Source organism: Chelonia mydas, chromosome 24, assembly GCF_015237465.2.
Source record: "Chelonia mydas isolate rCheMyd1 chromosome 24, rCheMyd1.pri.v2, whole genome shotgun sequence".
Taxonomy (NCBI): domain Eukaryota; kingdom Metazoa; phylum Chordata; order Testudines; family Cheloniidae; genus Chelonia; species Chelonia mydas.
This window is the reverse complement of record NC_051264.2, coordinates 7,215,798-7,228,335: the sequence shown is the minus strand read 5'-3', so window position 1 is coordinate 7,228,335 and position 12,538 is coordinate 7,215,798. Positions and strand designations below refer to the sequence as shown.

General features: G+C 53.3%; 1 protein-coding gene across 9 annotated transcripts in view; it reads right to left on the bottom strand.

Moving 5' to 3' along the window:
- Nucleotides 1-11,791, bottom strand: part of TARS2 (threonyl-tRNA synthetase 2, mitochondrial) — a 41,873-nt gene extending 30,082 nt beyond the window's left edge. For 5 of the 9 annotated variants that reach the window (XM_043535423.1, XM_043535422.1, XM_037882997.2 and 2 more), the window contains exons 1-6: nucleotides 10,420-10,576; nucleotides 9,446-9,636; nucleotides 8,483-8,606; nucleotides 4,355-4,476; nucleotides 2,125-2,242; nucleotides 816-880 (exon numbers count right to left, since the gene is read on the bottom strand). In XM_043535423.1, coding sequence (XP_043391358.1) covers nucleotides 816-880; nucleotides 2,125-2,242; nucleotides 4,355-4,476; nucleotides 8,483-8,606; nucleotides 9,446-9,636; nucleotides 10,420-10,491 — 692 coding nt within the window. In that variant the 5' untranslated portion in view covers nucleotides 10,492-10,576. Of the gene's footprint in view, nucleotides 1-815; nucleotides 881-2,124; nucleotides 2,243-4,354; nucleotides 4,477-8,482; nucleotides 8,607-9,445; nucleotides 9,637-10,419; nucleotides 10,723-10,806; nucleotides 10,923-11,680 lie in introns of those variants that run through there. The other 4 variants (XM_037882999.1, XM_037882996.2, XM_037882998.1 and 1 more) reach the window with 4 other exon arrangements.
- Between the last annotated feature and the right edge of the window lie 747 nt (nucleotides 11,792-12,538).

Below are 12,538 nucleotides of genomic sequence, written 5' to 3'. Positions count from 1 at the left end.
CCGTTCTGTCGCACTCCCTCCCATCATGGCACCTGGACCCACAGCCCAGCCCACAGAGGCGGGGCCCAAGCCCCCGCAACATTCTCACTTTCCAGCAGCGACGGTCCCCCCCGGCCCTGGCCCCTGCCTATGCCTTTCACGGGGAACGCCTGTAGCAGCCAGCGGTGAGTTTTTCCCAGCCACGCAGTGGGTACCAGGAAGTCACGGTGCCACCGGGTTGAGAGAGGCACATAGATCTGGGCCTGACCACAAGTCAACTACAGAGAAGCATCAGGGCGTGGCCGTGCTTAAAGAGGGTGGAGCTGCGAAGGGTCACAGATGCAGCAGGGGAAAAGTAAGTGTTCAATGGAGCTGGGGGGCCGAGGGGCACCCGACAAGCGCCATCTCCCCTTTCCAGGGGGGACTGGAAGTTGGTTTGTTAAGTTATGTTGGACAATCACTACTGGTGGCCAAGGATGGTAGGTGAACGTGACAAAACAATCCACCCTGGCTAGCGCCGCGGTGGAAGTACTGCTGCAGGGCAGCTCGTTCGAAACCCACCACCGGAAATCAGTGTAAAGAGTTCCGTGCACGAAAGCCTGACTGACCGTCGTGTAATCAGCGGGGACACAGCATGGCCAGTTGTGTGTATGAAGCAGGATTCAGACAGACACACACTTTTTCCTGGCCATGTTAAGCACCGGGGCACGGCCTGGGGGACAGGGCACTTTTGCCCCAGGACTGCGAGTCTGGAGGAACGGGGTCACAGATCTCACCCTGCCCAGCACTCCTGGGTGCGCAGGGGCAGTCGCACGGACTGCGGGGCCCTTGCTCACCTGTACACCGTAGCAGCCGGTGATGTCACTTTCGCCTCAATCACCTGCAGCTTAAACTTGTTGTACTGGGGAAAGGAAGAGAGGAGAGTGTAGGGCCAGCGATAATGATACAGCCCACAGATAACTAGCAGCTAATCTACTCTGAGCCGTTGCTATTCATGTTCGTTATGACAGTGCCCAAGGGCCAAACAAGAATGGGGCCCTCTCGCACCAGGCACTGTACAGAGAGACTATCAGACAGCACCTGCCCCAAAGAGCTTCCAATCTAAATGCCACTTACAGAAGCCCACAATTCTAGCATGCACATCCCTCCCGCCATCTCCCCCCAGCAAGCTGCTGGGCCCATCAATGCAGCCAGCACGCACCTGAGGACAGAGACTGGCTCTTCACTCGCTACGTGGTGTGCCAGGCAGGCATGCGGTGCTAGACATGGGAGTTAGAGGCAGGATGGCCCAGTGGTTAGAGTGCTAGCCTGGAACTCGGGATCACTTCCTCCGCCACAGACTCCCTGGGTGACCTCAGGCAAGTCACTTGTGGCCAGATTTTAAAGGTCTTTTTGGTTCCTAACTCCGGCTGATTTCAGTGGCAGTTAAGTGCCCAAATACCGTTAAAAATCTAGGCCTCAGTCTCCATGCCTCAGTTTCCCCACCAGTAAAATGGGGATAGCATTGCCCTGGGTAGAGAAGATGGCGAGGTGCTCAGACACTGCAGTCCCAGACAGGTTAGATATACAGATAACACCAGCTCTTGAAAGAGGGCGGAGCTGGTTGGATTGAGAAGGCTGGGGAAGATGACAGACGTACCCTGAGCTGAGTGAGTGCAGGCAGTAGAAAGGCAGGTTATTAGCCCCTGGCCAGCTCATAGGGCAGCTCTGGAAACCAAGCAAGCCTCCCTGTGTACCCCAGAGGCGAAAGACCTATCCCAGGGGACTAAGGACGGCACCTTCCTGGCCAGGCATTCGCCAGGGCTTTGTGGAAGTATGAATCACAGAATCTCAGGGTTGGAAGGGACCTCAGCAGATCATCTAGTCCAACCCGCTGCTCAAAGCCGGACCAATCCCCAATTTTTGCCCCAGATCCCTAAATGGCCCCCTCAAGGATTGTCTAGTCCCAAGGGATAGGAGGCTCCCATCACTTCTCACAGGGGCCGCTGGGACTCCTGCAGGACCTAGTCAGGGACATTATTTGCACAACTGTTTACTTGGCCCCAGGGTTCTGTGTTACTCCCACTTCTGCCCGGAAGCTGATCCTGAGGCCCTGGAGGGAGGGGGTTTCTAAGAGCAATGAAATATACAAACACATCTGTCCACCTTAAATAGCTCCAGCAGGTCCTCTCGGGACACTTCCAACCTCTCGAAGGGATGCTTCTCTCGGACGATGGACTTGCATGCCTCCTCCAAGGCTGGGAGCTCGCTACCCAGCACGGTTCTGCAGAGAGCGAGAGACATTTTTAAAGCCCCGGTTACAGAAGAATTGAGCCGGGACTGCAGATCCCGGCAGGTGGCCAGCCTGAGCGAGCGTCCTTAGCAATGCGTCTTCACCCCCATGTTTGCACCTATTCCCCATGCACTGCCAAGTCAACACTAACTGCTGCAGGAAAGGACCCAGGGACAAAGCTTGGCAAAGGCCAGACATTGGCATAACACCCGGGGCTCCAGGGAAGCAGAGGCAGGCACGGTGCTGCGGATGCAGCCTCGTGGTGTGGAGCATTTCATGCTAGTTTATCCCAGGATGCCACCTAGTGGAAGGGAAAACAAACAAGCCCACGTGACAACTGCAACTCAGTGTCATAGAGTTTAAGGCCAGATGGGACCATTAGATCTAGGGATGTAAATATTGTTTAAAAAAAGTACCCGTTTAAACTATTCAAATGATATTGGTTAACCATTTAATTGTTAACCAGTTCAGCCAGCAGAAGGGGGCACAGCGCCGTCTGAAACCGAGAAGCCTGGTTGCACGCGCATGGTGTGTGCGCGTGAGGTCCCAGGAGCCAGGGCAGAGGCGGGGGAGAGGGGGCAGGTGGGCGCGGGGGGTGGGGGGAAGGGGGGCGCACATGCAGCAGGCTCTTCTGCCCAGTCTCACGCTTCCCAGCCCACTTTGGTCTGCAGTGCCCAGCGCAATGAGCCCACTGTGGGCAGCAGCCGCTGCCGAGCGCGGGGAAGGCAGCAGGGATTTGGGGGCCCATCAGCAACTGGAGCAGACTCGACTAGGGCAGGAGCACCCCGGCTGCGGCTCCCCCCTGCCTGGCTGGGGATGTGCTGCCTGGCACGCGTCCCAGCAGCGACCACCACCACCTCCCCCAGGCACCTGCTGCCCGGAGCAGCAGCCGCTGGAGGCGGGGGCAGCCGGGCAGCACCTGATTTAGCCAATCTGTCTTAAACGTGAACTGCAATATATTAATGGTAAGACTAGTACTCGTCCGTTAACCGTTTAATACTTTCCATCTCTACTCAGATCACCTCGTCTGATCGGCACGGCACCAGCCAGAGAACCCACCCGCACGCCCCTGAACCGAGCCCGGCTCAAGCGTTTCAGTCCACAGGAGACTCAGCTGAGTCACAGGGAGAGAACAGAAGGGGCAGGTGCACCAGAGGCCCCTGCTATGGCAGGGAATGGATGAGGTGAGATCATGGGCACTGACTTTTGGATTTTGTCAGTGGGGGCCCCACACAGCCCTGCCCCCACTCCCCCGAGGCCCTGCCCCCACTCCCCGCTCCCCCCTCCTGGTGACTATCTAGCTTCTGCCCCCACCCCCTCACTCAAAGCAGCAGCGGAGGTTCCCCCTCCTCAGGGTAGGAAGGGTTGCCTAATGGTTCAGGCACAGGCCTGGGGCTCAGGTGTTCTGGGTTTGATTCTCTGCTCTGCCAGACTCTTTGCTTAGCCTCGGGAAAGTCACTTCACCTCTGGGTGCCCTAGATCCCACCTTCAAAATGGGGCTAATACTTCCCTGCCTCCTAGGCTAAATCCATTCATGGCTGTGTGGTGATAGGGACAATGGAGGTTTTCAAGTTTTGACATTCGCAGCATCCCCCGGCAATGAGTTACACAGATTGACTGTGCGTTGCGTGAAGAAATACTTCCTTTTGTTTGTTTCCTATCAGCTCTAAGACACCTTAAGGTGTATTTCCAGTAGATACAAATGTTATCACCTTTTTCCAATGGTGGTGTGCTTTCTTTTCCTATTAAGCTACTCAGCAATTAGAAATAAAGTCTTAAATATTGTTATCTATTTATACAGTGCATTTTATATTTCTCCAGCACAAATGAAAACACACTCCAGTTCAAGGTATTAAAGATGGAAAGACTAAAAACAAATTTAAAAATTGAACTTGCATTTACAAATGACTGATCTAAAATCCTGTTTTAGCTCTGGAAACAGCTCAGTTTTAAAATGTAATATAGAAATCCTGAGTATGTATCTATAGTGACCCAACTGGATGATTCTTAACTGTGTCTTAATGAAAATACAATATGACGCTATCCAGATGCCAACAGGCCTTCTGCTGGGATGCCCAGCTAGGCTTCCCCGGCCCCTCTTACCGGCCAGCCAGATACATGTCATAGAAGAAGCCACTTTCTGTGCTGGGCCCGTGACACAGCAGGGCTCCGTAGACTCGCTCTGCTGCTGCTCCAAGGACGTGGGCGCTGGAGTGCCAGAAAACCTGGGGAGGAAAGAGACCTGGGGTCACGTGGAAGGCCTGCCGCACCCCACACAGCTCCGGCCCATTGGGATCCCAGCTCCAGTGATGACTCAGAGTACTGGCTTAACGGAGACACCCTGCAGCCTCTCACATATGGGGTGCCTGATTGTTCAGAGAGGGAGCCCAAGTCCCTCGTTAGCTGTCTTTAGGGGGCCTGCCTGTTCCCAGGAGGCAGTGTTATCTAGTGGATAGAGCACTAGACTGCAGACTGAAGACTCGTGGCCTCTATTCCCACCTCTACTGCTGTGTAATATTGGGAAAGTCACTTCAGTTGCTCTGTGCCTCGGTTTCCCCATCTGTAAAATGGGGACAAAGATACTGCTCACATTTGTAAAGCATTTTGAGAGCTAGGGACTATTATACTCATTATACACGCTGTTCCTTCTCCCTTTTGGCTAGCTTTAGCCACTATTTGCTTTTCCTCTCTGCCTAATTCCTTGCCCTTGTCCCTGGCCTGGCCGACTCCTGTCAACCAAAACTTGAGCGGCTAATTTTTCAGCCTTTTGCATCTGTGCTTTTGCCAGTGCAGTTTGTGCCAGTCAGATACCCAAGTGCAGGAGCCACTGGCTAGTCCAGCATCTCAATGACATGCATTGCAATTGCAGAGGATTAAGAGTGTAAGATGGTGGCCCAGCTGGGCCACCGCTTCCCGCAGCTCCCATTGGTCAGGAACAGCGAACCACGGCCACTGGGAGCTGCGAGCGGCCGAACCTGCGGACGCGGCAGGTAAACAAAGCGTCTCGCGGCCTGCCAGGAGCTTGCCCTGAACAAGCCGCAAACCAAGTTTGGGAACCACTATTTTAGAGCATAGTCAGGAGAGATGCTTTTACGAAGGACAGTTAAAAAGAACACTGATCAAACCCCGCTTCCTTGGTGACCCCTACACTCCAGCAGGTGCATTAAAGCAGTAGTTCTCAACCAGGGGGACATGTACCCCTGCGGGTACGCAGAGGTCTTTCAGGGGGTACATCAACTCACCTTGATATTTGCCTAGTTTTACAACAGGCTACATAAAAAGCCCTAGCCAAGTCAGTACAAGCTAAAATTTCATACAATGATTTAAAGAAAAGGAGGACTTGTGGCACTTTAGAGACTAACAAATTTAACTGAGCATAAGCTTTTGTAAGCTACAGCTCACTTCATAAGTGAAGCTTATGCTCAAATAAATTTGTGAGTCTCTAAGGTGCCACAAGTCCTCCTTTTCTTTTTGCAAATATAGGCTAACACGGCTGCTACTCTGATACAATGACTTGTTTATACCACTCTATCTGTTATCCACTGACACGGAAGGGCAGTATTTATATTTCAATTAATTTTATTTTATAATTACATGATAACAATGATGAAAGTCAGCAATTTGTCAGTAACTGTGTGATGTGACACTTTTGTATTTTTCGGTCTGATTTTGGAAGCAAATAGTTTTTAGGTGAGGTGAAACTTGGGGGTATGCAAGACAAAGGAGACTCTTGAAAGGGGTACAGTAGGCTGGAAAGGTTGAGAACCATGGCACTAAAGGGACAGATTCTAGAAGCCACAGAAACGGCCCAGATTATCCACTGTCCTGGCTCCCTTTTCCTACCACCAGAGGGCTCCTTCCCCACAACTGAATGCCAACTTAGCTACTTTATCACTAGATTTAGCGACTTTTTGGTTTCCCTAGTGAGAAAATAAGTGTCAAAGTGACCAGTGACAAATGGAGCAACTTTTACTGCCAATTACAGGGACATTCAGAGGAAGACGTCACCAACATGTATAGTCACCAGCAGCTCGACAGTGTTAATAAAATCCATTCCGTGCTCTTCTTACTACGTTCTGCTGGACACCAAGTCAATGTCATTACATCGCAACTGAGCATGTCCTCGGAAGAAATCGCATTGCAGGGCTGCTTGGGCTGAGATCACTATAATCAGCAGGCGAGGAAAAGAAGTTTGTGGAGGCTAATTAAATACGTCGCTAGGGCCAGGCGCCCTTTGGAGAGAGCAGCACATTAGCTGGGCTTGTTTTCACCCAAATGTTCTTTCTCGCTGCTCTGTAGTAAGTAGAACAGCCTGTGATGCAGGGAAAGATGGCTAATGAAGCGGGCAGGTTAGCCAGCGAGGAGAGCCGCACGGATGGAAGGTGGGGTGGGATGAGACAGGGCCATGTGTCCCAATGGGGCAGGGGGCACCGTGCCTCCAGGAACAAAGCCCTTACTACAGGATGAAAGATGGAGTTAGCTTGATTTTGACTCCCCTTTACTCCTTCCCCTGGCTTGGCCTGGGGTTAGCTACCCAGCTGTTTTCAGAAATCGAACTGTGGGAGCAGGGGGAAGGGGTCCGGCTAGTGGATTTTTTATTTTAAATCTACTTTCTTGGCTCCCTGCAGTGCCGAGCTCAGCTCAGGCGAATGCCCTCCTCCCCCTAGCTCTGAGTCCCCCCTTTCACTAACCTGTTGGCACAAATCCAGGCTGGCAAGAAAGGCTGAGGCTGGGCTGAAATTCACCGACCTGGGCTGCAGTGTACAGAGCGCCCTTACCAAAGAGCAGAGGGCCACTAGCTCACGTACAAACCTTAAGCTCTCTGCTGAATAGGCTTGGAGAGGCGCAGAGCATTTAATCAGGGCCAGGTGAGAGTCTACCATCGCAGGCAGGCCCCCTTAAACGGGTGAAAATTGGACTCTCAATTAGACAAACAGCAAAGTCCATACGGCTGGGGTCTGTAAATCCTCCTCCACTTTCCCTCTGGATCAAAATGTTGTAATTAAAAGCACAAAAAACCCCAAACACCCAACCCACCCACCCCCAGTTGCGATATCGTGGCATAGGTTTATAAACGCAACACACATGATTAAAGGGGAAATATTCATTAGCCCCAAAGCAGAGGGTCCTTCCTACCAGTCGGACACATTTGGCAGGTCATAACCCCAGCAGTGCTTAATTTGTGCAGGGGCTTGCCGGGACTAAGGGCAGCTGAGCCCTGGCACCTCTTTCATCACAAATTAAGTACTGGGCCACACCTAAACCTGCAAAATATCCTCACCCCACTGCAGCCCAGGTCGGCTGGGGTTGGTTAATTTCAGCCAAGCCTCGGCTTTTCTTGCCAGCCTGGATTTGTGCTGACAGGCTAGTGAAAGGGAGGACTCAGAGCTAGGGGGAGGAGGGCATTCGCCTGAGCTGAGCTCGACGCTGCAGGGAGCCAAGGAAGTAGATTTAAAACCAAAAATCCACTAGCCGGACCCCTTCCCCCCGCTCCCAGAGTTCGATTTCTGAGAACAGCTGGGTAGCTAACCCCAGGCCAAGCCAGGGGAAGGAGTAAAGGGGAGTCAAAATCAAGCTAACTCCACCTTTCATCCTGTAGCACAGAGCCCCCGGCCCCATTGGGACACATGGCCCTGTCTCATCCCACCCCATCTTCCATCCGTGCGGCTCTCCTCGCTGGCTAACCTGCCTCCCCTGCCCTGCCCGCTTCATTAGCCATCTTCCCCTGCATCACAGGCTGTTCTACTTACTACAGAGCAGCGAGAAAGAACATTTGGGTGAAAACAAGCCCAGCTAATGTGCTGCTCTCTCCAAAGGGCGCCTGGCCCTAGCGACGTATTTAATTAGCCTCCACAAACTTCTTTTCCTCGCCTGCTGATTATAGTGATCTCAGCCCAAGCAGCCCTGCAATGCGATTTCTTCCGAGGACATGCTCAGTTGCGATGTAATGACATTGACTTGGTGTCCATCAGAACGTACTAAGAAGAGCACGGAATGGGTTTTATTAACATTATTGAGCTGCTTGTGAATGATTTTGAGACTATACTCGCCTGGGCATGCGCGCGTGAGTGTGTATATTTAATTCTCTGTTGACTTCCCTGGAAATTTTGTTTAGTGACATTTTTGACTCTTTTGAGCTCTTAAACAGCTACATTTAGCGACTTTTCGAGGTCTGTCTGGTGACTTCCTGCTATGTCCCAAGGGGACAACACTGCGCCAGATATCACTCACCGCCTGCCCCTCTGGAGAATCAAAGCCCAAGAATTCCAAGGTGGCGTTGCTTTCTAGGGGGCGATCCAGGTCGTACAGAGCCCCGTTCACCCTGGCGGCCACCGCACCCTCAGCCAGGCCCCGACTGGGAAGGAGAGAGGTAACAGAACACACTTCAATACAGGACACGTGACCGGCCAGTCAGTAGCTCACGAAAGCTTATGCTCTAATAAATTTGTTAATCTCTAAGGTGCCACAAGTCCTCCTTTTCTTTTTAGTGCTGGGGAAGGGACCCTGGAGCCAGGTCTCTGGCCCAATTTCAGCCCAGGATGAATACGGGCAACTGTGCAGAGAGTTCTCCCCCAGCACCCCCTGCCCTGAGCTAGAGGGATCATGTCTCCAAGACCCATTCACACCTGGACCCTCTCTGCTGAGGCTGCCAGCAAGAAGCCGGTTAGCACCAGCTCCAAGGATGGGCTCTGCAGCCTGGACACCCGCCAGCTACAGCAGGCAAACCCACTTCTCGTCGAGCCCCTCGTCCTCAGCGAGGTGCTCTGCCCACGCCTAGCGAGGGCTGCTGGGGCAAAGGCTGCACACTCACCCCAGCCGGGGGAAGTCCCCCCAGCTTATGGGCCGCCACTCGTGCTGTGCCCCAGGCGCCTGGGCCCTCTGGTTTTAAAAGCACGAACCGCCTCTACAGCAGGAGCTCAAAGACCCAGCTCCGTTAGCCATGGTGTTGCAGGCTCCATGTGGGCCAGCCATCACTAGAGGGGGACAGAGCCACACTGAGCAGGTGAGAGTTACAGGAACGTTCGGGGTGTGTGGGGGGGGGTTCAAAGGAGGGAGTCAGGTGCCCAGAGCCCAGCCGAGCGTAGCCAAACCGGACCCCTAGGGGCGATGGACTCAATGCAAACCCAGGGATTTAAAGGGTTTTGAAAGCAGACAACTGTTCATAGGGAGAAAATGTGCAATGGCACGCAGTACCCGATTTGTGACGCCACGTGATACGGCGTGGTTCTTAGGGACTCTCCTTCCACCTGTTGGCCATCGGGCAGGGAGATCTGGATTGGCCCACCTGCCTTCTGCGCCCGGTCTGCACATCGCTCGTCATAGGCAGCCTTTAGCTTCTCGTACAAACAGAGCCGCTCAGCGAGGTGGGGTAAGAGAGCGCCTGTCTGGAAGAGAGCCACAGAGGGACTGGAGGAAGTTCATAATGGGAGTGGAGTCTAGTGGATAGAGGCTGGGCATTGGAGTCAGGACTCCTGGGTTCTCTCTTCCCAGCTCTGGCAAGGAAACGAGATAGAGGGGGTAGAGCGGGAGGGGACTGGGAGTCAGGACTCCTGGGCTCCTCTCCCAGCTCCTGTTGGAGGAACAATGTTTAGTGGCGAGAGCAGGGTGCGCACTGAATCACAGAACTGGAAAGGATCTCGAGAGGTCATCTGGTCCAGTCCCCTACACTCATGGCAGGACTAAATATAGTGCTTTGGGAGCGGGGTGAGATGGACTGCAGGGCCGGGGCAGCCTGTACAGCTCCGAGCACCATGGGCCCCCACCTCTGCTGGAGCCTCTTGGTGCCCTTGAGATACCCACAGTCCCATAGGGGGCACCTGTGGGGCATCAGGGCTTCTGCAATGCAGAGCACCCTCCCAAGGGGACAACACGCTCACGGGTCACTGGCCCGGGCAACCCCCCTGCCAGCCCCGCCTGCGGGGGGGTCCCCGCAGCAAAAAGCAGCTAAAAACACCCCAGCCAGCTCGGCCTAGCCCCGTGGAGCTCCCCGGGGCGGGGGCACCTTCCCTGCCCGCCCCAGAGCCGAGTCCCCAGCCCGAGCCGGCTGCCCCGCGGGCACTGCGAGCCCCCAAAGCCCGCGAAGGGCCAAAGCCGGGCGCAGCAGAGAGAAATGGGCCCGGGGGGGGGCGGCAGGGCGGTCGCACGCTGCAATGCGAAGCCGGACGGACCTTGTACCAGCGGCGGCTCCAGCCGGGGCCCTTCCCGGCCAGGATCCTCCCCCAGGGCGAGAGGAGCCGCATGGCCCCCGGCGCTCTGCACGGCTGGGAGCTCGGCTCGGCCCGGCCCGCCCCCGCCGGGCTTCCTGCAGCAATAACCCCACCCCCTCGCCCCGGCCCAGAGGGCTGGCTGCGCCTCGGGGCCAATCACTTCGCGCCGGGGCTTCCCGAGCGGGCCCGCCTGCAAGAGCAGCGCGGCGACGCCAGCTCCCGGGGCGGAGATGCGCCCGCGCGCCGCGCAGGCCGCTTGCGTCTGCGCCCCGGCGCGGGCCCCCCCCCCCCGCCCCAGTGGAGCGACCCGCGCCCGCCTCCCGCGCCGCGCCGACCGCGGGCACTCACCCGGGGAACGGCTCCGAGTCCCAGGACTCGAGTCACTCCCCAAATAACGCTCTCTCCGGCTCACACCCGTGGTCCCAGGGTGCCGGGGGGGGGGCGCGGGGGGGTTGCTTTGCAATCTAGAAAGGAGACAATAGGCATGTTCATATCCATACACTGCACTCGGACAACCCAATCGCTGTTCCCGGCTCCCTCTGGCGTCCTAAGAAGGTAATAAGCACTAATCAATCCCTCTACTTCCTCGTATTTGCCCTCTTTAAAAAACGGTGGAAAGGGCACAACCAACATAAAAAAAACACACCACGTTGGAACATATATTTGGCCTAGCGTTGTTAGAACAAGAAAGATCAACCTGTGGAACTCCTTGCCAGAGGATGTTGTGAAAGCCAAGACACTAACAGGGTTCAAAAAAGAACTGGATAAATTTATGGAGGATAGGATCCCTCAAGGGCTATTAGCCAGGATGGGCAGGGAGGGTGTCCCTAGCCTCTGTTTGCCAGAAGCTGGGAAAGGGCGACAGGGGATGGATCACTTGATGATCCCCTGTTCTGTTCATTCCCTCTGGGGCACCTGGCACTGGCCACTGTCGGAAGACAGGACACTGGGCTAGATGGATCCTTGGTCTGACCCAATATGGCCGTTCTTATAAGATTAATTCAATAGAGGGGAAAGAGGAGAGGGAGAACCCCCTCCCTCCCAGTTTACTTTGTGTATTTATTCTTTAGAAGAAAAATCAGGGTTCAGAAACAGCCGTATGGAACACGCTACAACCGATTCTGCTGCACTCTACTTTAACACCTACTTAAAACTACAACAAAGCACAGAAAGATGCCAAGCCCCACACCATAGTGAATAACCAGACACAGAAATAAACCACCTCTCTCATTTTTCTTTAAGTAGCTCCCCTCTCAGCAGTTCTTGCATCTTCAGCAGCTCTCTTCAGAAGACAGGACAGCACTTGTTGAGTCAATTTCCTTGCTTGGTGGGTCTTCCACGGCAATGTAAGAGAAAGAAAAAATAAAAGGGAAATGTGGTTATTAAATCACAAAAATGAGCAGGGAATATGGGGTAGGGGTTCCCTACCAGTACTGTCAACCCTAAGAATTCAAAAAGTGTGACTGAGTTCCCCCTTTCCCCAAATCACACAATATTGTCTGATAGGAGTCATGGGATTTTCAAAAATAATACATTTGGCGGTGCTTTTTATTCACCTTCGGGTTTTTGAATCTTTAGGAGCCATGTTTTCAAGCGTTTCTCCACCATCATGGAGGCTAGATGCTTTTTTTTTTTTAAATTCTTCTTCATACCAAAGACGAGATTCTGACACAATCACATCCAGGGAGCTGTGACATTAAGAAAAGACACCAAATATCACAAAAAAAAAAAAAAAAAAGATAAAAATTATCAATTGGCAACACTGTAAGATCCTGGAAATTACTCATAACTATTCATTTGAAATCTAGCCAATCTAAAAGTAACAGAGTTTCTTTAAGTTTCAGGGCTGAAATTTTCAATACTGCCAAAAGGGTTCATCCAACTGGGCACCCAAATCTTTCAGTTTTCTCCAAATTTCTCGTATAAGATTACATATCAAGTAACATCAAAAACTAACCAGGCATCTACATGGCTCTGTGGCATATTCAAGCTGACTGGCAATTTTTCCCACTAAACTTTTTGCAACCAAAAAATGGCTTTTTGTGTGTGCGTGAAGCTTTCATTTTGTTCAAAGTTCTAT